Source organism: Danio rerio, chromosome 19 (genome assembly GCF_052040795.2).
Source record: "Danio rerio strain M-AB ecotype USA chromosome 19, GRCz13ab, whole genome shotgun sequence".
Taxonomy (NCBI): Eukaryota; Metazoa; Chordata; class Actinopteri; order Cypriniformes; family Danionidae; genus Danio; species Danio rerio.
Window position 1 is genome coordinate 23,788,973 of NC_141039.2, and position 26,028 is coordinate 23,815,000.

Sequence of the window (26,028 nt, forward strand, 5' to 3'; positions counted from 1 at the left end):
CTTAAGACAACTTGCACAACCCAGTCAGTAGAATTCCTTGTGTCTAGGACTTACATCAAATTACAGAAGTACATTAGTGGCTAATTCCATTTCTCATTGATGTGAATGACATTTTTGCCTTTTCTGGTCACTTTCAAGTCAAGTATTGAGCATCCTCAAAGCAAGAATCCATTAAAAGACCTAAGGTGCAAGCCCAGAATCCACCCGCTCATCGAGCATTAGCCGTAAAGGCCTTGAATTAGCATCACCAGTTAGCGTGGCCGTGGTAGACAGTGAACTGAAACTACCAATTTAAAGTGACACACAGAGTTAGTGTGCATGCTAATGGAGGCCGGGGGCCCCTGCCCCACTTCATTTGGAAGCTCAAACTGAAGAGAGCAATCACTGATGACGTTGATTGTAAGTCTATGTGCATAGAGAAAGAGAGCTCCATAAAATGTAGCATTTGGCCTCTGTCACTGGGGATCAGTCTGGCTAGCGTGCACAACCTTCATACACTCTTCAAAAAAATCTGATCTGAGCGGACCCTGCACCCCATTAAAAAGAAGAAACCATATTTATCTGAATGATACAAGACCTTTTTATATTACTAAACAGCAGCTACTGTACATGCTAATGATGTGCAGTAGCACCTTTCCCATAGTAAACAGGACGTAAATATTCATTCCGAAGGTGATTTCAGTTTGTGGAACATGAATTGTTTCATGGCAATGAATTATAAGCCTCCAGTTCTTTAGTATTCAAAATAACGTAAACATAATAAATCCTTAATGAAGTTGTGCGCCGTTTTATGTCATGCGAAAGTTTGTTGTCGAACATGAATGATGGACATAATCTTGTCTGTGATGAAATGAAAAAGACCCCCTGATTGAGTAGGTGGGTGTGTGGGTGTGCGGTTTGACGAGAAGACAAGGGCAAACTGTCACATTTTCTCAGTGAGCATTTGACGCATATCATACTGGACTGGTGACTGCTCAGCTTATTAGCATGCACAATTACAGCTCCATAAGTGACATCTGATTAATAATGTATACAATTTTCACAGGTCAGAGTCACACGCAAACATGTTTGCGGTGGAAGAAAAAAAAAAAGAAAGACTCTCATCCAAGGACAGAGAGCGATCACTTGTTTTATACAAACACACTTGCAGGTAAACACATGCATGCACATTTTTAAATACATATAGAAATTTTGTGTGATTAAATATAAATCAGTTTTCAATAAAAAAAAAAAATGTAAACACCGCAAATTATTGAATAAAATATCTTATGGTATCTTGAAAGTAATATTTATTATATTTTTAGTGATTTATTATGTTTATAGTGAATCGCCCAAACACTTTCATGTACAATCACATTAAAATTATGTAAAATAAACATGATATATATTTTTGGAATGTTTTTTGGAATTTTTAAAAAATGTTTTAATGTTTAAATGTTTTAAATGTTTAATTTTTTTGTGTTCACATATGTTGGAATTTGATTTTAATGTGAAGTCTGTGTTCTTTTAAAGGAATTTATTAGATAAAGTGATATTTTAATAATATACAGTATATCCGAAAAGTGTTCATAGCTCTTCAATTTTACCACATTTTTTATGTTACAGTCTTATTCCAAAATGGATTAAATAAATTTATTTCCTCAAAATTCTACACACAATACCCCATATTGACAATGTAGAAAAAAAATGTTTTTTAAAATTGTTGCAAATTTATTAAAAGTAAAAAACCTGAAAAATCCCATGTACAGAAGTATTCACATCCTTTGCTCAATACGCAATTACACCCTTATGTCTTTTGGAATATGATGCCACAAGCTTGGCACAGCTGTCTTTGGGAATTTTTTCCCATTCCCCTTTGAAGTACCTCTAAAGCTCTATCAGGTTGGATAGTAAGTGACGGTGTACAGCCATTTTCAGATCTCTCCAAAAATGCCACTATGCTTATTGGAACTTTCAGAGCAGCGGAAATTATTCTGTAACCTTCCCCAGCCTTGTGCCTTAAGAAAATCCTTTCTAGGATGTCTACAGACAATTCCTTTGTCTTCAAGCTTGGTTTGTGCTTTGACATGCACTGTCAACCCTGGGACCTTATTTAACAGGTGTATGCCTTTTCAAATCATCTACAATCAACTGAATTTACCACAGGTGAACTCCAATTAAGCTACTGAAACATTTCAAGAATGATCAGAGGAAACAGAATGAACTTGAGCTCAATTTAAAGCTTCAAGGCAAATGGCTGTACACCTTCACTTACCATCCAACCTGATAGAGCTTGAGAGGTACTGCAAAGAAGAATGGGCAAAAATTCTCAAAGACAGCTGTGCCAAGCTTGTGGCATCATATTCCAAAAGACATTAGCGTGTAACTGCGTATTTAGCAAAGGCTGTAAATACTTCTATACATGTGATTTTTCAGCTTTTTTATTTTTAATAAATTTGCAACAATTTTTATTTTTTTTCACATTGTCATTATAGGATATTGTGTAGAATTTTGAGGAAATAAATGATTTTAATACTTTTTGGAATAAGGCTGTAACATAAAAATATGTGGAAAAAAGTGAAGCTCTATGAATACTTTCCGGATGCACTGTAAAGTGATATTTCCATTATATTGTAAATATGTATTGCTATAATTTATGAAAATCCCAAACAAATGTGAAACCAAAGCTGTAATTTTAATTAGAAAAAGTGTTTTGGGATTGGAAAGACTTCTAAAAAAAGCATAGATAAGTTAGTAGTCCAGTTAGTAGCTTTGCAAAGCTGGTATGTATGCTTGCTTTAACTGTGTGTTTCTCACCTGTGTGTGATCTCATGTGTGTGCGGTAATGGCTGGGTTGGTTGAAGCTCTTCCTGCACACCGGACACACGTACTCCCCCTGCTGAGACCCTGACCTCGCCAACCCTACAGTTCACACAGACAGACAAAGAAAGAGAAATTAAAATAAATAGGAAAAACATGTTGGTGAACGCAAACGGAACAGAAAGAGAGGTTACGAGATGGAGACAGACACACACACACACACACACATAGAGAGAGAGAGCATCATTAGTATGTTTTATGTGTCATTATGGGAGGCTACCTTCAGGGCTTGGATGGGGAGCTGTCACGACGCATCACGAGAGCATCTCCGACAGCCTGACATGAACACAGGCCCATGTGACCGCATAAATTACACTGAATTAAAAGCCTTGCCCTGTGATGTGCCCCCATCTGCGCTACCATGTCACATGTCAGGTGTGCTGCTTTCCCCTTCCTCCCTCTCTCCTTGTCTCCTTCCCTCTCGCTGCTCTTTTCCTGCCCGTCGCTCTAGCTATGTCAGCCCTCGTCCGCGTGGGGGGATTTACTCGGACACGTGTGTGCGCGTGTGTGTCAGTGAAGGACGCTGAAGTAACAGAAGTGGATGTGGGACCTGAAGCAACCAGCATCTAGTTTTCCTTCGGGGCGTTTTAAGAATGTGCGCTGAAATGCTGTCCCTTTGGCTCCTGTCCGTCACCTGGCACTGGTGGTCCTACCTGCTCCGACCCCTAAGGGCCTGCTTTGTCGGTGACTGAGAGTGTTGGTGGCAGTGGTAAGCAAGGCTACGTTTAGTAAACATGAGTCCATGAGTTATTACCATACAGAAGCGACGCAACAGGAAAAGCATCGGACAGCACAAACAAAAGGAAAGTCTAATATCGGAAAGGTCACTTTATTGTATGTGACTCAAAGGGCTAAAGAGAGCGCTGATGAAATCAGGCTAGACAGTTGACAGAAATTTCTGCTGTCTTTCCGCAGAACTACACTCACTAAAGCTGGCCAACTGGACCACCGCCTGGCAAAATGTCCTCAAATGAAGTGGAACGGGAAAAAAATGCATTCTAAAATATTTTTTTTAAAGCAGCTGGTGGCTTAATTTGACTCCTTTTGCTCTTTCGCTCATTCGCTTGTTGAGTTGGCTACTTTGCATATTTGTGGCGTCGAGGCACTGTAGCCCCTCAGAGAGTGCCTGGTGTGCTGTTATGATGTTTAAGGCTCGCGATGCCTCTCAGCGATAGCTGTCTGAAATGTTTTTACACACGTTTGCAGGTTACACGATGATGAAGAGATTACTCAATAGTTCCATTAACCTTTGCATGTGCGCATGCTGGCACAACTGCGTGTGTGCGTGCGGGGTGCTACGTGCCATTTTAGCCCTCGCCGTTCTCATTTGTCATTTCAGCTCAGGAGTAAATGTAGTTAATGCGCCTTTCCTGAATAATTCAGGTACTGTGACCTGACAACCATTTTTCAGTCTGTCAATCTTTACCTGTTTGCAGATATTGCATCGGTTGTGTGAATTTAGCATAGGTGAATAAATTCTGACTTGTAGGGCGAATATAAAACATCAAATTTTGGTTTATGCATCAAATTAAAAACTGTAATGTGATGATATATATATATATATATATATATATATATATATATATATATATATATATATATATATATATATATATATATATATATATATACAGTTCTGTCTGGTTCTTGAATCTGACTGGCTGATAGCCGTGTGATATTCTGCAATGTCAGAACTTGTACACCCTTGTGTATTACTTGGCCCACATAGAGTGACAGCAGATCAATAAACTCACTACAGTTTGAAAAAAAGTTGCAGCTGTTGGACAACATAGTGAAGTTTTGAGGCTTTTTTAAGGCATGAATGTAGTTGTTTAGATTGCAACTTTGCAGTTTATTAATAAAGTATAGTGCCTATTTTAAATATTTATCATTTAAAAGCTGAGCAGAGCAAAGACAATTGACATTGAGGAGAAAAACTCAAACTCGTAATTTCAAACTACAGCTGAAGTAATCATTGTTTAACAGGTAAGTTAAATTCGATCTCTCTCTTTTGTAGTGCTGTATTTATACCATAGTAATTCTAGTGTATTGGGTGTGAGGTGGGACTTACACATCAGGGATATATGTATTTTGTGTTGGCCACACTTTGCATTACCCTGAGATACTTTTTGGTTGGCCATCGGTTAGTCTAATGAGTCTCCTGTTTTTATTACTGCATACTAGTTTAGTAAACAGAAAAAAAAGAAGAAATGCACACGTGTTTTAGTGTTTTTCCATTTCACAAACAGTAATCTGGTAGTGTTTGCGTTATTTGGCTTTTTTTTTTTTCGAGGTTAATTATTGTGATATCTAGATTGCAACAAAGAAATCCTGGGAAATCTCTATAGACTAATGGCATTTCATGCCGTTCAGCCTTATAATCTTAAAATGTTAAAAATTGAAATCACCTTTTGACATAAGTTTAGACATTACGCTAGAGAATCATTCAATTACCAGCTCTAAAGTGGCGTTGGTGGATTAGCATCCGTTTCTGCTGTTCTGACGTCAGTGGCAGATGAAATTAGTTACTTATGCAAAAAGATTTGATTTTACTTTTATATACATGACTATGCCATCAAACTGTTGTGTAAATGCAATATTACACTTGCAGCAGTGCCATATGGCTGTATATTGTCACTGGTGGGACACTAAAACAATTGGCCTGCGTCCTCAATCCAACACACGCCTCCCACCATTGCTGATATACAGCTATGTAGCACTGTGTGTGTGTGTGTGTGTGTGTGTGTGTGTGTGTGTGTGTGTGTGTGTGTGTGTGTGTGTGTGTGTGTGTGTATGTGTATAGAAAGTACATGCAATGCACGTGTTTAATGCTTAATATTAATTTTGTTACAATAAAACGTAAAAAAAAAAATATCAAGGAAAAAATTGTCTTAAAATTCAGCTTGAAAAAAAGAAGTATCGTAATTGTTTTTAAATTACAAGTGTTAATAAAGATTCTTTATGCTCATGTTAGATGACACCAAAGGTTGTCTAAATGTAAAAATAGTACATAAATGAAATTAATGAATGAGTAAATGAATGAATGAATGAATGAATGAATGAATGAATGAATGAATTAAATAAATATTATCTGATGTTGGCTGATATAAACAATGTAGCACTAATTCAGTGATAATACATGCTGGGTTTTCTGTTCCACTAAAAATCCAATTATTTTTTGGCATGTTTTGTGAATTTTAGGGATAGTTCATTCAACACTTAACATTTTGCCATTATTTACCCACCTTTTACTTGTCACAAACCTGTTTAAGTTTCTTTCCCCTGGTAAACACAAAATAAGATTAAAACCAGTGTTCATTGACTCCAATAACATATGCTTGATGAAGTCACAGGTTATTGGTTTCCATCTTCTTTTAAGTTCAGCAGAAGAAAAAAAACTCATTAGGGTTTGGAATAATTTTAGGGTAAATAAATATTTAGCAAAAGTTCCCTTTAAGGTTATTTATAAGCTAGCTTCAAAACAAAACATTTAAATTATACAGTCTGCTCTGTTCAAGAGCACAGGCTTAGCCTTACTATTAGACTCTGGCTATTTGAAGCTATCTAATATGCAACTATAACAAGCACAATGTTGTTTTGTCACGGAGCTGTGATATAAAGAACATGCTGACTATTTGAAAGAAAAAAGGGTGAGGAGCTGCTCAAAATGATCCATCCTATTTTCCGGTTTCCGTGAACTGTTGCATGTTTCAAGGCACTTTCATGTTTTATTTGTACTCTCTAGTGTTCAACCACAACTGTAGTTCAATTATAAGGTTTCTTAATCTTGACTTGGATATGCAAATGATGGATTTGACTTAATAAATACACTTTAGCTTTTTGCCCTATTTAATGATTGAAGAGTCACAATCGGAACAGGAGAATATTGAAGTGTGCACTAAGCCATTGCCAAGCTAATTCAGATTATTGTATGTCATCAGTTTTAAAAGAGGAGAAATATGCTGAAAATACACCATAGTGTATGGCAGCATAATTATTTAAAATGAAATTGAGATTACAATACAGCAAAAATGTTGTTATTCATGCACGTCTTGTCAGGTAAGCATGTCTCTGTGATCAAAGGTATGTCTTGTGAAGGACAGAGGGCACTCACAAATGGAAACTGCAAATATGCCGCAAATAAGAGATGCATGAAATTCAACAGAACAAAATGTAACCAAAGCCTATTAAAAGGCAAGCCTAAAACCTTCAACTTAAAAAGCATAATCGTTAATGTTCTTGCTAGGTCCAAACCTATTGAAGGCAAGCCTGAAATCATTAGGCTAAAAAAAACATAACAGCTAATGCTGTTGCTACCTCTATGGCAGTATGCAGGGAAGGAGGGTAAAAGTTGCTATGTGATTGACTAAGACTTCATTCATTCATTCATTTTCTTGTCGGCTTAGTCACTTTATTAATCCGGGGTCTCCAAGTTTTTACGCAGCGGATGCCCTTCCAGCCGCAACCCATCTCTGGGAAACATCCACACACACATTCATACACACACTCATACACTACGGATTTAGCCTACCCAATTAACCTATACCGCATGTCTTTGGACCGTGGGGGAAACCGGAGCACCCGGAGGAAACCCACGAGAAGGCAGGGAGAACATGCAAACTCCTCACAGAAACGCCAACTGAGCCGAGGTTCGAACCAGTGACCCAGCGACCTTCTAGCTGTGAGGCGACAGCACTACCTACTGATACAGCACTACCTCGCCCTGACTAAGACTTGCTTAGACTTAATACCAAATAATAATACACATTGACAAAACTCTCGACTGAAGTTACGAGGTGAGTCTTAGGTAGAAATATGTTATTAAATGTGGTATTTTCACATGCTTTCAGATCAGAAGTAACACAGAAATATAGCTTACTAAGAAGATACAAAAACAGCTATTGAATCACAGATGATAAAATTGTCCATTATTATGTTTTTGTGTAGCTTGTCAGTGAGATCTGTCTAGTAAAGTAGCTTAATTTGAAGGCAGGTTCTGAAGATTTACAGCTGATTACTTCAGTGCCCAAACGCACATGACAATCAACTTTGATAAATCGATCAGCCCTACCATAGAGAGGTGTCAATATTGAAAAACCTACGATATATACATGGTCATTGTACCATCAGTACTGATTCCCCCTCATTTAAACATGCTTTCCAGTTATCCAGTCACAAGCGGTTGGTCAAAATGAATTACTATTTGACCACATGAGTGTTTATATTTTGAATGCGATCTGATCAGATACTTGTTCAACTTCCTCTAGAAACGGTTAAAAGCTTTTTAAAGCCAATTTACACCAGTACTTGGTATTGTCCTCTTGTGATTGAATTGACAACAAAGCATCTTAAAGGGTTAGTTTACCCAAAAATTCAAATGATGTTATTATTTACTCACCCTCATGTTGTTCCAAACCCCTGATATTATTTGGTTTTCGGAATATGAATTAATATATTTACACTGTAAAAAAAATCTTGCAGTTGGGGGGCCAGAAAAAAGTCAAATAATGGCCATTAAATTACAAAAATTTATCATAAAATAACAGCTGTTGAATTACAGAAATTTAAATTTAAGGAAATTTCTGTCATTTAATATCCGTTATTTCACTGTAAATTTATTTAATTTATTGGCCGTTATTTTATGTTTTTTTTCCGACACCCCAGCTTTAGCGTATAGGTAATATCTAACAGCTCCCTCCTCCTCCATAGACAGCAAGGTTTTTTGTAATTCAAAGTCCAGATATGTACCAAAAAATCCTCAAAACTAGAGCTGTGCATTTAATAAAATCGAATCACAATTGAAATTTGAAATGTTGCGATAAGCTAAATGCAACAGGCTGTGATATGAAATATGTATTATTTCATTTCCCCCACCCAGAGCAAATGCCTGACTGCCGTCTGTGTGTAATAGTGATACTAGCCGATTAAGTGACCACACTTTCACTCTGCCCAAGCAGATTTGTGCTGAACCGAACTATGCAGAACGCCCACAATAAAAAAAATTAAATAAAAAAAAAACAAACTGGAAAGCTTGGACAATTGGGATAGTGGCGTCTGCTGCATGAGAAGCAATAATAGACAAAGTAATATCTAAGAAAATCAGGACATCGGTAATTCAAGAATATTTTGGTTTTAAAGTCACAGACACCAAACAAAACCATATGATTTTTAAGAGCTGTCGCAGAATTGTTGCCACAGCCTGCAGATTATTTAAAATCTTGACTACAAAATTAAATCAGTCGGAAAAATTGCAATTAGATATTTTCCCAAAATCGCACAACCCTACTTAAAACAGACTTTATGCAATCAGAAATTTATACAATGAGAATACTTTTGTATGCACATAAAACAAAAATAATAACTTTATTCAACAGTTTTTTCTCCTCAGTGGCATTACATTGCACACGTTCACAAGCCCCGTCTATTGATGTTTGGCTAATAAGTTGTTATTTTTGATTTATGTGTGCACCAAAGTATTCTAGTAGCATGACTATATTTCAGTTGTACAACTTTTGGACTGTTTTGGGAATTTTTTTTTTGTGTACCTTTCTTGTTTTTGTACCTTTTGTAACTTCTGTTTAGGAACCTTGCTGTCTGTGGAGGATAAGGGAGCTCTCAGATTTATCTTTTCTTTATTCATCTTTTTACATAAAGACAAAGGATGAACAAATGCCTCAAGGCTTTGGAACAACATCATTATGGTGAGAGATTATTAACATAATTTTCCTTTTTGGATGAACTTTTTAGCACTTTTTAGTTTAAACCTCCCTCTTTTGGGACACTTCAAAGGAGCCAAATACATTTGTAATAAGACTGACGAAAAGGAATCTTAACCCTTGTCTACTGTTCAAATTGACTACCCTTTTGATATGTTCATGGCTATTTTTACCCCGTGACTTCCATTATAATGACATTTTTGACAGTATATAATCATGCATTCTTGACTGTTGCTCATTTGTGCTGTTGGGAAGAGGTAAAATGTGTATTTTTTTTACTGTTGATCATCAGTTAACCCTGTAGCCTGTGCAAGAAAAAAAAAAAGTTTCTGGCTTTTATATGGAGTTCTATGGAGTGCTTTTTTGCTCTGCAACTGATGATCAACAGTAAAAATTAAAAGTTTTACCTCGTCCCAACAGGGAAACCCAGCAACAATCAAGAATTCATGATTATATGGGGTCATGGCTTTACAATGAAAAAAATGTCATTATAACGGAAGTCAATAGTGCAAAAACAGCCTCCAACATAACGAAAGGGTTTGTAAATTTGAGTGCTACTGAACTTTTTGTACATATTTAAAGCATTTTCCTAAAAAATGTTTCCAAATAAAAAACTAAAATCATTCCATTTGCTAATCCGAAAAAAGTTGTGACCAAATTAAGACTAAAAATCACCCCAGAGTGGACGAAAACATCCCCAACAGCACACAAGAAATAATACAAGGTAAACAATAAATAAAAGGTATAAACAGGGCCAATATTAGGTTGATGTGTCATTTCATTAGACTATAAAATGTATATTATTCATTGTAAAATAAAAGCTTACTGGATTAAAAAAAAAAACAGCATTATATAATACTGAAATATTTTACCTGCTTGCTCTGTCATGGCACTACTGTAGCCCCAGTGGTGGTAGAGGGCAGCAAGATCGTGAGGGTTACAGTTCTTTAAAAAACTCAGGATGTCCGTCACACCTTCTGCACCATCGGCTGTTGACTGTCTCTTGGACTGAGAGTGAGGTGACGGGCCACTCAGGCCCAGTCTGTTCCAGGGGTCGTACCCAGCCACAGACGGTGTATCCTGAGCTTGAGAATCAGACTTACTGGGGGTCTGAGGAGCGTGAGCTTTGGAGCTCCTCTGATCCGAGAGGTTGTGTTTGCTAGAGAGCATAAAATGAAGTCCCTCTTGAGGTAGCAAACTACTCTCCACCACTCGGCTACCTGTCTTTGGGTTTCCAGTCTTCTGTGGACTTGCCATGGGCCGTGAGGAGTTGTTTTGATGGATGTCTGTTTTGTGTTTACTGCCTGCCAACTCATCTGTCCTGGACTTGCTGGTTTTGTGTTTGGACGAGTGCGATGATGCCCCTGGCGCTGTGGCTGTGTGCCAGCTCTTGTTTTGCGAAGAGCTGGACTCTACAGTACTTGTCAGAGGTTTTGATTTCTTCGTCCCTCCAGGGCTGCAATCAGGTGGACTGGTTCTGTAACTTCTCATCTGAGGCAGAGACGGGCAGTCCTTACCCTCCAGAAATGGAGGTGGCCCGGTGCGTCTCTTGAAATCAAGAAGCGTTTTGGGCCCCTTAAGGCCATTTTTTGGGGCCCACTTCGGCACCAACGTAGTGCTGTCAATTTTGTGTGCGATTCGTTGGTGGATCCAGAGAACTTCTGGGTAGTGTGTTGCATAGGAGCAATAAGGGCACTGGTGTCTAACCAAATTGTTCAAAAGAATGGACGAAACTTCTTTTTTGTTATCCACGTCCACTGAGAGATTAAGCAGATTAGACTCCGCTTTATCTGTGGAGCTGCTTTCCTCCAAACCCTTGCTCTTTTCTTCCTCTGTCTTTAAAGCGGCGTCACTCAGTGCTGCCCTCTCCAGGTGAGTTGAGGTGGTGTAGGGCCAGTAGGGCTGTTGGAGAAGAGCATTTCTCAGCCTTGGGAAGCCTGTGTGATTGGTTTGGTGAGTTTGGCTTTGGCTGAGTGAGCTGGTTAAGGCATCACTCCTCTGGCCCCAGTCCCTGACCGCCGATTGATGCGTTTGGATATGGGCAGCGATGGCTGAGGGCTCCGAGGTGCAAAAGTCACAGTGCTCACAGGTGTATGGCTTTTTATCTGTCATAAAAACACACACAAAAAAAACACAGAACAGTAGTGAATTATCTCTGAATGTATTAAAATGAGCTAATTTTAATAACAGTGAGCATTGACATTCAAAACAATTCCAGAGTTTCACCACAAGATGGCACCACATACCCATGTACTGTAGCTGTATTTCAGTAAAACTTTCTAATTTCGTTTTTAGATCTTAAATAGAGAAACATATTAACAAATTTTTATTCAACAAGGTTAAATTAAGCTGATCTAAGCAGATAGTAAATACATTTATTCCAAATCAGCATATTAGAATGCTTTCTAGGGAATTATTGGTACTTAATATTGGTGAAGTGGCTAGTTAGGGATAGATTAAAGGGATACATTGCATTTAAAAATAACAATAAAATAAAAATTACATAAATTATAAAAATATGCTCAGAAATAAAGAATTGATAAAGACATTTAAATAAGAATTGGTTAATTATATACAATTAACAATGTGACATGGAATTTAAAAATAAAGAGCATGTTTACATGTAATTGATTATGTACACAAGGTCAAAAAAAACATTAACTTTGGTAGAACAATCACACCAAGTTTGTTTAATAAAAGTACAAAGGAGCAACAGACTACTGGGCCTGGGAACTTTGCCTGGGACTACCTCTTCTCATCTGTCAGCAAGATGTTTGTTTACATTTAACATGTCTGCAATCTCTCGGTAGCTCTTTCTCTTTTTCTATTCTCTCTCTCAAGCCATCTGGATTGCATTTGGTGGCTTACACTAGCTGCTGTGCAGCCTTCATTCCACCCTCTCTGGGGTTATTTTTGAGCCAATTCAGAGAGGGGGGTCCTCTGAGATAAACTTTACACAAACATAATTGCCATGACTGCTTCCCTAAGCTACAATCTTTAGTGCCTTTGAAACGTAAAGCTACAAGAGGATAATCTGGTCTGATTATGAATCGTTTAAAGGAGATAAATAGTGTGGATTTATTTTACAGTCTTCACACCTACACAAAAATATCAGCATTGAGTGGACATCTGTTTCAACTCCTGCACAATGAAACCTCTGTTCTAGAACATTCTTTCTGTGTTAGTCTCTAAGTGGACATCTTTTGTTTATGATTTTTTTTGTCTTTATATTGATGTAAAACATAGTAAATCTATATTTCTAACCCATTATAAACAATTATTATCACACCCCTTTATTCCACTAATTATGACAGGATCTATCAATATTCAGGTAAGATTTAGTGCTCTGTGGGGCATTTTGGCTTTGATGAGATTTCTGTCTTGTATAGTATTTTCATGTGGTTTTAACATTGTGTTTTAAATAAAGCTCTGCACTTAGAGAGGGAAAGTGGGAAAAAAAAGACACAAATCTTTAGAACTTGTCTTCCTGAGACAGGAAGTGCAGAAATAGCATCATGCAAAGAGGGCTGGACAGCTACAGCCACAAGCTAAAAATGTAACAATTCAGAGCCTGGTTTTGCACTTTGATAACTAAAAAACGTTCTTTAAAGATCCCACAAAGGCCGTGATCTGAGTATGGGAGGGGGGCGAGAGAATTGGGTATCAAAGGACAGGAAACAGATGCAAAGGGCTATGAACTAGTGACACAATGTATTTTAACAAAACAATCCCAGTCCCTATAGTGGTACACTTTCATCAAGTGTATTTTTTTATATTGGAGGTTATAGTTAAAAGGAATATTTGTGTAAACCATTTTAAGAGCAATGCAAAAACCCTACAGCGTAAATGTACATTTAGATGTGCTGCAAGATTTGTCCACAAGGTGTCTCTGTCTCCCCTAATTTAAACGTAAACTAAAACAATATATCAAATTGTGTCTAGTAAGCCAGTCAATCTCATATCTTATTCTTGGCGATCTGCCTTTAGTTCCTGATAGCATTCCTTCCAGGGATTTGCTTTTGTTCAGCTGTATTTTATTAAAAACTCCATAGGATGGTCTATCTTCAAGAGTAGGAAAGTAGTATCGACAAAAGCTTAACGTAATTTCTAAAGTGACTGCAGCAAACCTTTAGTGAATCATTATTTCTGATTAGGTTCTTGTTTACAAATTCTTGGGAGCACTGTCATGCTGTTAGTGTAGTTAATTCAGCATGAGTATATTTAATTATAATTGTCAATTAATTAAATCAATTAATTACATTTTTAAGGTTCACTCAAAAAATCAATTGCAGGCAGGTGTTGAGCAGTGATGGAAGAGAAAATGAAGTATCCTGGCACAAAATCTATATAAATAGATGATCAACAAAAATATTCAAATGATAAAATTACATTTCTTTAAGTATATTTAAACATCTGCCCAATGTAACAATAAAACCCCTTTCAGATTTTGAGCATCCACACAGCATTTCATTAATGATACTGCCTGCTCAAAGTGTTTGTTGAAAGCTTAATGATAGTTTATGATATGCAAACAAGTTTCACTTGAAGTTTTTGTCAAATTTGTGTAAGATTACTCAATCTTTGAGTTTTCTATATTTGTAAAAACAAGAAGGGATTCCCTTACCTGTGTCCCCCAAGAACCCAGCCCGTCTTTGATCCCTGAAGTGTCCTGCAGATTCCCCTGTTTTAGATGGGCTAGACGTTGTTTTGCGGAACAGTCCATTTCCACCAATGGTTTCACCCAAGCCACCATGTCTGATGAGCATGTGGATCACCATCTGTTGCTGTGTGCGGAAGCCCTTTCCACACTCCAAGCACTCTGAAGTTTTCTGGGAATTTTTACGGCTAGGGCGAGAAGTAGGGCGATACTCAGAGTCACTCAGATTTTCAGGGCTTCGCTCACCTGTTGAAACATGGCTGTTCTTTTCTCCATTGCTGTGCTGATCTGGAGTGCAGCCTTGGGTAACAGCCCCTCTCCGTTTCTTGGTTGGGATACTCACAGTGGAATCAAGTGATTTCTTCCGCTTGTCCTGTCTGAGTAAGACATACTCGCCTTTTTCCCTGTCGTATGCTACATCCGCATCAGCTAACCTTTCTTCCCAGCCCTGGCTTCTCTCTGTTACCTCCACCAATTTGCCTCTTGTTGCCAGTTGCCAAGCTTGGTAGCTGCTTACAGGATCAAGCTCTGGGATTCTTTTCCCTATGGTTCCCTCACTAGGGTTCTCAATATTTCCTGCAGGTTTCAAGTTTAGGCATTGCAGGAAGCTTGTCTTGGTGACAGATGGAAAGTTGTTTTCATTGCAGTTTTTGTTTTTAAGAGGCTGCTCAATATTTTTGTGAACCTGCTCATGCAATTGCAAGCTTTTGCGGTCATGGAAGAAGTTACCACACTTGGCACAGAGTTCATACAGACACACTTCATTCACCAAGTTGGACTCGTCCTGCGCCACCTCGTTGACAGTGGCCGGAAGGTAAGAGTTACTCCTTGGTTTTACCTTGGTGTTGTGGGTCTTCATGTGACTACGTAGGAACCAGGGCTCACGAAAACGACGTCCACAGATCCGGCACCCATGATCCATACTGTTCTGATGTTTCTTCATGTGAGTTTTTAGACACCAGGCTTGGGTGAAAACCTGGTCACATTGCTCACATGGGAACTCGCCTTTACCAAGTATACCATCAGTTTCTTCGCTGGTAGACACTTCTTTGGTGATAGATTCCTCATCACTTGGATGATCCTTCTCAACGTGAGCCTGCAGTTGGTCCTCCTGCTGGGTCTCATAAGGGCACAGTTCACATCGCAAGACCTTGTGAAGCTCCTGCATATGCTTTTCAAGCTCTGCCTGACCGGACAATCTTTTCCTGCACAAAGAACACTGCACTGACTGTTTACCACTCTCACCAGGGATTCTTTCCTTCTTTCCACTTTTCTTCCTCATTTTGGTTGCATCCTCACCACTCACAACCTTGTTGCAAGCCGAGGTACTCTCAGTTGGACTAGAGCAACTACCTTGATCTTCTGGCACCCCTCCTTCCTTTTCCCCTTCCTCGTCCATATCTTCCTCCTCGCCCCCGCCACTCTGGCTAAGACCATCCAGTTTGTGGCTGCGTATGTGGGCCTTTAAGCTGCCCTTTTGGGCTGAGCGGTGCTCACAATGAGGACATTTGTAGGGTTTCTCCCCGGTGTGCTTTCTCATGTGCTGGGACAATGAGCTGAGGAAAGGAAAACTTCTTCCACAGAGTTCACAAGTGTGTCCCCGGCTCTTCTTGACATCAGGGTTGTCATGGCCACCCTTGGAGAAGGGCTCTTGTTCTGAGACTTCTGGCCTTTCCACCTCCATTTCAAGGCTTGAAATTTCCACTGAGCTGCTATCTGTTGTCCAATTTATTAGATTCTATTAAGTCTGTCTCGCCTGTAGTCATTCGGTCTGAGTAAAAGTTCTCTTTGTCAAACGTGTCATTGTTGGAAATTCTGTGTTGACAGTGTTGGTTTTGTCTGGAATATGTCTGGAGCTTTTTCTCCAATGAATCATCTTACCAGCTGAGGGTTTGCTTCATTCTGGTCACCTGAGAGGAAATGGAGACAGAAAAGAAACAAATTTGAGAACAAGGCTTGCAAATTAGAAAAAAAATGGTTTATTCATTAATCTATTTAGTCTATGTGAATGAACAGTTACAAGCAAATGAAGGACATGCGCATTTTTGTTTAGAAAAATTACTGTCTGAATCAATCTTTTTATAAATCATGTTCTGTTATGAATTAAGTGTTGTTTCCAAAAGCTGTAGAGATACATATCTTTAGAAGGAGAGAACTTAGGTCCAGTGTTTCAGACAACCCCCAGCTAACAGAGTTCTTTTATATAATGTCATCTGACAGTCTTTTGTTCAGTCCAAACTATTCGTTTAAGGCAGGATCCATACTGCATAGCTGAATACAGCAGACATAGTACATTGAGTTTTATGCTCTGCACCATTTACAAGTGAGTGGGAGAGGGACAAAGAGACAAAGGGAGAGAGACTGCTGATGTCCTCATTTAAGAGTCAGAGAGAACCACACATCTTAAAGCATTGCTTAAACTCACATTTTACCCAAAATGATTATTGTAAGAAGACATTGAATAGAGATACAGTGAATACTCTGCTCAATACAACAACAAGCAGGGTATTAATTGTTGCAAATCTACAAAAGCATACACACCCAGTCCAGAATCAGGATTTCCTGCCATTCTTTTTTTTTGCATTCAATTAAATCTAAACATAGTAATCATTCTTTTCATTTTGGCAATCTTAAAATTGGTTATTCCAGTCAATGTTTTTATTTATTCTAATATTGACCAGTGTGTTGGCTAGTTTGTGCACTTTGTGACAGAAAAAAATACATATAATCATACAAACTCTACTCTATAGTAGACACTATAATAGGGAACTAGTAGGGAATAGTAGGAAACTTAGTAATGTTAGGAAATTTTGTCAAAAGAATTTAAAATTGTATTAGTATTATTAATAATATTTATGCAATGTTTTGACATTTTTCACTTTAATAATTAAAGATTAATTGTTCATGCTTAAATTTAACTACAATTCTGTATATCTGTGTTACAGCAGATACCCAATGTGGTCGTATACAACATGTGCCCCCATATGTGAGCAATATCACACGAGTAGCAGTGCGATAAGGCTATATATCTGCACTGGTGGGAAGCGTGCATTGCGTCTTAGTGTCCCAGCAGTGATTACAACTGTTTAATGGCATAATCGTGCATATAAAAAAAGAGAATCAAACACAGTGCGCCTAAAAATCCTTTTGTATGTAGAACTACTTTCTTCCGTCATTTCTTCCTTTCATTCAGTTGATGTCAAAACAGCTACACCAATGTAATTTTAGAGCTAGTATTTGAATACATATCTTGCATAATATCGAAAATGATGACAAATCAGGTTTTATTTTATTATATATAAATCCCATCTCCCATATAATCAAGTATGTATATAAGTGTTTGGGTGAATCTTTGCCTGAAGGACAACACTAAGTCTCAGTTAGTCTTCTCTCATATTCGGTTTGAGCTGTAACTGTCCGCTCAGTCCTAAATTCATTGTGTGTACATGTGTGGATGTGTGCGTGTGTGTGCTGAGCCGTAAAGACACTATTCAGTGTTGGGAAAGAGAGGGGCCAGTTGGGATAGACCCTGAGGGCCGCTCTCTCTCTCTCTCTCTCTCTCTCTCTCTCTCTCTCTCTCTCTTTCTCTCTCTTAACAATCAATAATCCATTATATACCAACTACATTTCACCACTGGCCCAGCATCCCCCTCACACAAACACACTCATTCTAACGCACAAAAAGCACTCATATCTCCACAGTTCATCTTTTACGGTAAGTTAACTTGCTGGGCTATAAAATGGCAGGTAAGAAATTTAAAGTGCAGATGTTTAGGAAATTGGAAGTTTTCCTAGAGGTCCCATCATCCATTTACCTCGGCTTACATCCAGTGTTTGCCTACTTATCTGGGTTATTTCCTTTGATTATTTGATTTTGTATGTTGGGTAGCGTGTAAACAGCGTAGCCGCAATGACAATGGAATTGATGAGGTGCTTAACCGCATAATAACGGAACTGAACATGCTGAGCTGGTAATGAATAGTGGTTTGCTGTTTGGCAAACCAATGAGCTGAGCATTAAATCACCGTAACTATGATACAGAGAGGTTTGGGAGATGTGTAAAGACACACTACACACACACACACATATATATATGTATATATATATATACACGTCAGCAGTGGGGTTATTATTGAAACATGGCTGTTCTCAGAGGGCTTACCTCAGCTCTGCTGACCTACTTATCCCCAGACAGTTCATCTCATCTTGTAGCTCCATCAATGCAGGATCAGTGCATTTTTCAAATTGAGTGGTGTGTGTGTATGTGTGTCAGTGCGCGTGTGTGCACTCAAATCCTAAACCAAATTGTGCATTTTGTCCAAACGCACAGAGACAGTTACCAACCACTAACAGGCATCAGCTCTGACAAGAGAAGATGGAAGAGCTTAATTGGCTTTTGTTCTTGCTGTGATTTGACAGACAGCAGAAACATTACTTGTATTGTTTATTTGTTTTCTACTTAAAACTATAACTTTTTTAAGGTTTTTAATTCATAACCTGCCCTAATACAAACAAACAAAGCATAACTTTTATATGAACTGATTTCAGGTTTTGATTTTCACTTCTTGCACAAATTATATATACATATAAACTATCATTATTGGAAAACTCACATAGGAGCATATTGTCCATGGTCTTACTATCTTTTTTTAAACTTGGTGAATCCCCCCAAACTACAATCTCATTGTGCTTCTCGCACCAGAACTGTCACAACAGCTCATGTCTATACCTCCTCTGAGCGGCGGGGAGTCCAGCATGGCCATTGTTGAATGCAGGGGTCCATCCTACGCTAGCGGCCTGTCTGAAGCACGTCTGGTTGGGGAAGACAAAAGGAAGACCCTCCCGGTCCCATTTCAGAGAAGATCCTGCTTGGTACCCTCAACTGCTGATTACAGCTGCATAAAAGGGGGACCCTTGTGCGAGTTTGCGAATACAAGCAGGATAGCAGGTGCTGAGGCTAACATTGTCATGTTAAATTACGGGAAATATTCTGGTGTGTACAAGAGGATTAATGCCCCCAGGTTTGAAACCGAGGAACGAGAGAAGCCAAGGAGAAACAGGTTTAGTTGGAAATCCAACATGAAATGTCAAGTCCTGCAAAGTTAAAGTCTGTGTAATGAGGAATGCAAGTACAGATGTGGTCATACGATAAAAAACCAAACGGAGAACAGGCACAAACGTTTCCATTCAGCTGAAATGCAAAGCTTAGCGATACAGCAAACACAGGGGTGAAGGGTGTCTTTGTTCTGCAGTGTTTCTGAAATGAAGACACAATGAACACTACTTAATTGTAGTGCATAAAACAAGATTTACAACTAAAATACTTAAAAAAAAAAAATAGATGTTTTTATAGAGACTACAACTCTGTCCCTTACAGAGACTACAACTGTCCACCAGATATGGTCTTTGACAGTGGTTATGATGGATGTTTATGATTCTGGTGGTTTCCACAGTTAGGATACAGCCACCATTCATTTCAGATTCCAGAGGAACCTTCCTACAACACGTCTGCGGTCATACCCTTGCTTTAACTCTTAGGTGTCATTCTTAATACACTTCTGCACATATATACTGCACAAAACACCTATACATACTGCACAAAGGACAATAATAACTGCAAAAATAAAATAAATATTTTAGTGATCTTAAAGGAACAATTCTAAATTGCATATTATAATATAAAAATGCTATAAAATATATATAATACAAAGTTTGAAGAATATTTAGCACATTAACCATATACAAAAATCAAGGGTTCCCTGAAAAGGACAAGTAAACATACTACAATGGCCTATGCATTACATTTTAAGTATTCAAAAACCCCAGTTTATAACTCAAGGGTTTTGTTTGCTCATCTAAAAAGTCATTTTATAGTTAGTTGTCATGTCATGACACAATATGAATGTGATACACACACACACACACACACACATATATATATATATATATATATATATATATATATATATATATATATATATATATATATATATATATATATATGTATATATATATATATATATATAATATTATCAGACATTCTTTTCTCTGTTAAACATAAGTTTGGAAATATTTAAAAAAAATAAATAAAAAAATAACAGGTGGGCTAATAATTCTAACTTCAACTGTATGTGTGTATATATTAAAAACTAAATTTAATTTAGTAATAGTGACATACACTACATAATTCATCCAATACATAATCCATACAATACATATCATGAATTGCTTTCATACAACTGTCTGCTGTTTATAACATTATCATTCACTTACGTCATGTCAGTCAAAACTAACTAAACTTGTGAATGCTGAATAGTCATTCCATATAAAACTAATAGTCCTCATTACAAAACTTGTGTCATTACATACAAAAATCTTGAACTAGTTGTCGAAATCTGTCAAGCATTTTTTATAAACTTAAACAAAAATTCTAAATTGAACAATTTCATGAATGATTCACTAACCTATGTATGTTGTAGGTTCAGTTCCAATATGTACTGCAATATTATTTACAGTAATGCACAACTCTACCCAAAGGGGGCTTATGTTTGTTGTAAATAAAGGTTTATTTATTATTTTGCACAATGCTGTGAATAAATTAGAATTGCAAAGTAAAAATGTGAAACATACATATTCAGTGTCTTGTACTCAGATACCTCACTAAACGCAGTGATGTCTAACTTTACTGTAGTTTTTAAATGACTGTGCAAATAGTATATAGTGCTGTCTTGAGCATTTTCACCAAAATCTGACTTTTTTGCATTGGAAAAACTATACAGAGTAAACTGTTATAATGAAAACATGACAAAGCCATATGACTATCTAGTTCATAAACAATGGTTTCAGGACTTTTCATCTTGATGACACTGACACTTTCATTGACATCAATACTTGCTTATATGGAATTAACTATCCATTTTGAGCAAGTGACACACTTTTGCAGGTTATCAGCTAGGTTTTGCAGTTTGTACTAATTGTTTTGAGAAATGTATTAACTGTTGTGCAAATGTAAATATTGCTGTGAGAAATGCACCAAAGCGACTGAGATGGATGGATGGATGGATGGATGGATGGATAGATGGATGGATGGATGGATGGATGGATGGATGGATGGGTAGACAGACAGACAGACAGACAGACAGACAGATAGATGTAAAACAAATGTATGTATGTGTTATTTTGACATATATAGCACATCCCTTACATTGGCGGAAAAAAAATGCCCAATGAAAAATGTCATCTGTCCCTATTAGTACCATACTTCTTCTGTGACACATTACTGCTAGAGTAATTAAATCATAATTAAATGATCAATGATTGATAAGCAGCCATATGCTTGAGGAAACCCTTTAAAGATGAAGTTACATCCTCATGACTTCATTTACAAGCAATATCCGCTGTTTACACACCAGCAACAACATGTGTGCCTGTAAAAACATGCATAGGCACAAAAAAACACAAAGAAGAGCAGCTTTCAGTGGAAAGAAACAGCAGCACATATACGGGCCCGTATCTGAGAGAGACACAGCCCTGAGCGAGAGCTCCATTCTTTCCCCTCCTCTCTTTTCTCTGGCTGATGAATGGCTATGGCGAATCAACTGTCTGCTCGCTTATTCAACCTGACGGCTAGTCCAGCTCAGCACAAACGCCCCATGCTCTGGACACTACTCCTCTGCTCTGAGCCAGTGTGTGTACGGGAGAGAAAGACAAAAAAGTACATGTGTGTATATCCTCATGTGAAAGACACAGCTGAACCAGTCCATCACATGCTTTTTGAACATACCCTGAACCCTAAAGCAGGAGCCAAAATCCTCTATGGGTATGTGTGTGTGTGTGTTCTGTGCACATATGTTAATTGTTGCATCCGTGCCAAGCAAACATGTTGCATGTCAGTGTGTGTGTGTTTGATAAATCCTAAAATACCAAACGCCACAAGAGGCCGATCAAGAGGAGCCGTGGGCTTAGAAACAACCAACACCGCAGTGCAATTGATGTGTGAAGCTCAATTTTTAATAAGATATCTCCGTTGCGGTGACTTCTTCAAAAAGCTGTAGTTTAAAAGCGCAGTCATTGAATAATGGAATGATAATGAGCTAAGATTGAGTAGACATCAGTATTAAGTGTCACCGGTGTTTCTTCAGTGGAGATTACAGACACGAGAGTGCCGTCACTACACAACGGCACTCCCTAAAGCCAGACACGGTTACACAAGCAATAAGTGAGGGATTATTTTCCAGCCAGTGTGCAGGATGTCTAACCAATGGATCTGGGAATCCCAAGTGATAATATCAATAGAAGGAGTCTGATAATTCAAATGTGGCACTTTCGGAAATTGGCCATAAAGTTCATAAAAGGAAATATAAAAATTTCAGGAGTGACAACTGAATTAAATACAGGAGCAAATCTCCTAAAATGGCTCTCAAGATCCACTTTCCTGCATAATTCAACTTTAGCCTTTATGAACAACCTGATACTATTGACCACAACATTCTCCTAGATAAGGTTGCAATGTATGGGCTCTATTTTAACAATCTAGGTGCAAAGTCTAAAGCGTATGGTGCAAAAGCATTAAGGGCGTGTCTTAATCCACCTTTCCTATTTTAAGGAATGAAAAATTTGATTTGCGTTGTGCTTATTCTCTTAATGAGTTATGGGTGTGTTTTGAGCATAACGTTCATTGAACCAATCAGAGTTTCTTGTCCCACTGCCTTTAAGAGTCAGTTGCCTCGCACCATGGCACATTTGCTATTTACATGGCGGACTTTGTAAGTGGAAAAACTGAAAACGTCACTGGTGAGATAACAGGTAAACAGATCATCTGCAGCCTGAGGATAAAGAATGAGCCTCCTCCATTTGGCCTCTTTACTTTTACACTTTACTTTCGTGGATAAGGAAAGTATAGTGCACTCCACTGAAGACATCCATTAGCCTATATATTTAATTTAGTTTTTTAAGCGCAAAGGTTGTTTCAAAACTATTTCTAAATTGTAGTCTAAAAACTATTTATAAATAAATTAACAATAATAATACTGAAGTGTGGTCAATATTCAAAAGGGTTATATCAAAACACACGTCCTATGCACTCTATGGTTTAAAACCCGACAGGTGGACAAATCTAAGGATGTTTTTATTAAAACAAATATAAATATGCATATAATAAATAATATTACTAATGATAATAACATTACACAAAAGCAAATTGTCATGAATAAACTGTAAAAAAAAAAACCTGAGATGAAGAAGGCATGGAGGCAGTGGTTTTTATATTTATGTTGAAAATATTTTTTTTTTTGTAATATTTAAATCCTTCATTTTTTATTTGTAAAGATATGTGTGTATTGCTGTACATCTTGTGTGTATTAAGCAATGTGTACGCGCTTAAGGCACACAACTAATGGGCTCTGCGCTGGACTTTCAGCTGGTCAATTGTGCTTTCTATTTTAGTTACTCAAAATAACAACGCGCCAATAATGCACCTTAACACATCCCCTTTATAGACCCGCCCACTCATAAATCCACAAAGCAAACCTTTCCTTTGTATACAGGAATTAGCACTTCTTCTGTGTTCCACCTCTTCTTGTTGAATTGCTGCATTCCTCCTCAGTTAACTACATGTAAATGGTTACTTTGGAATTTTCAACCAGTGTTTTGTAAATGCTGAAGACCTCATTTTAGTTTGGAAATGATGTGTGACATCAAGTGAGACTTTTTTAGGCAAGAATGTACTAGTTACTGATTTAGTTATAAAGATTGTGCCAATTAGAAAATTCCTTTTAACAACTTGACATTAGCGTAACAGTGGTCGTCCACTGTTCATGAACCCATCCATAATAGCCTTACCTCAGACACTTATTTTGAAATCTACATCTGACAGCGATGTATGTCTCTGTAGTTATTAAGCACATTTAAACAATATAATGTAGTGTAATGGTCATTTCTAAATGTGCTATTGAGGAAGATCAGTCTTGTTTATTTTTATATTATTTACTAGAAACCAAATCAAAGCTGATGATACAGAATAGGACGTCTTTTAGTAGAGTGGATTATGAAGTGACACTTCAGGCAGTTATATTAGGTGTATATTATCACTGGCACACTATACATTAAATCATGCATTTATTATAAACTTCTGGATTAATGTGTTTTGAGCGAAGGGAAAATACATCTACAGGTGTCCACAGGTGGGGCTGCATGTGTGTGTTTTGGGTGCAAGCCAAAGCATGCCAGCATGCACGTACTTTTGTGTGTGTGTGTGTGTGTGTGTGTGTGTGTGTGTGTGTGTGTGTATGTATGACGGCAGTGATAGAGAGATGAGAGAAGGACACCAGCAGTAATGGTTATGTAATATCTGCCCGAGCCTCTGCAGTACTCCTGATGGCAGTATGACATAACACCTATGCGGCCACACAGCGCGTCCAAGAAACGCACTCTTGCACAAAGACTTTTCATCTGGTCATGAACACATTTAGAACGTGTTGCTTATTGATTTGCATTTATGAACAGCACTAAAATCATGCATATGTTAAACTCAGCTCCTTCAAAATGACAAACAAACATCTTAAATGAAGTTTAATGCCTTAGATTAGATTTTCAGCACCTTTTTTGTTCTCATTGATGATTCATTAGAGTACTTTTAATATTCACCGAACCATTTTCAGCTTTCTTTATTGTGGAAACAGTTAACTAAATCTAAAATTAATTTCATATTATTAAAAACTACAATAATATCTTAGTTTTACTGAAATTAGAAAATAAACAAAAACAAGCTGAAGATATATGTACAATGCTATAAACTACAACAGTGAAAATACAACTATTTCACTAATTTAAAAGTCATTTTTCAAATCTTCACTTCTCGTTCACATTTAGATTTTTATTTTTATATTGTACATGTAATTTTGTCTTTACATCAGTGTTGTTTTAGAGTTGGATTTCTATTACTATTTTTATTTATTGTTTGAATTTTTATTAGGTTATATATATATATATATATATATATATATATATATATATATATATATATATATATATATATATATATATATATATATATATATATACATTTTTATATTTATTTATTTATTTATTAGTTCATTTTCTTTTCAGCTTATGCCACATTCAGACTAGCAGCACTTCGTAGCTGCCTGTCGCTCTGGGCGGTGACCTGCTGCAAATGCAGGTCTATACAGCACGAATACAAACGGCCTATGAATGAGCTAAGAGAGGATCACGGGAGCTCTACTAGTTCTCCTATTGGCTGTCGCACAAGAAAGCCTCTCTTCTTTTGCATAAAGTTAACGGATTCTCAACTTTGTCCCACCTATCGACACGGCCACCTGGTCTCCAATAGCTGTCGCTTACATAGACGGAGGTCGCCGGAAGTCGCTCGCTCTCTGTTAAAATGAACGTTTGCCTGTCGCTTGTAGTGTGAATGAGGCTTTTGTCCCTTTATAAATCAGGGGTCGCCACAGCAGAATGAACTGCCAACTTATCCAGCATATGTTCTATGCATCAGACGTATACACTCTTGCATTCACATATATACACTAAGACCAATTTAGCTTATTTTCATTCACCTATAGTGCATGTCTTTGCACTGTGAAGGAAACCGGAGCACCCGGAGGAAACCACCGCCAACAACATGCAAGAACATGAACCTGCAAACTCCACACAGAAATGCCAGCTGACCCAGCTGGGGCTCGAACCAGCGACCTTCTTGCTGTGAGGCGATCGTGCTACCAACAGTGCCGCCAGGACGCCCAAATTTGTTTTATTTATGTACTTATTTTAAATTAT

At 37.6% G+C, this 26,028-nt stretch overlaps 1 protein-coding gene across 5 annotated transcripts in view; it reads right to left on the reverse strand.

The window, feature by feature from the left end:
* The window catches only part of znf516 (zinc finger protein 516), a 72,342-nt gene that overhangs the window by 4,308 nt on the left and 42,006 nt on the right, over positions 1–26,028 (reverse strand). For 4 of the 5 annotated variants that reach the window (XM_087293723.1, XM_087293725.1, XM_087293722.1 and 1 more), the window contains exons 2-4: positions 14,200–16,142; positions 10,448–11,680; positions 2,797–2,901 (exon numbers count right to left, since the gene is read on the reverse strand). In XM_087293723.1, coding sequence (XP_087149849.1) covers positions 2,797–2,901; positions 10,448–11,680; positions 14,200–15,916 — 3,055 coding nt within the window. In that variant the 5' untranslated portion in view covers positions 15,917–16,142. Of the gene's footprint in view, positions 1–2,796; positions 2,902–10,447; positions 11,681–14,199; positions 16,143–26,028 lie in introns of those variants that run through there. The other variant, NM_001159669.1, reaches the window with a different exon arrangement.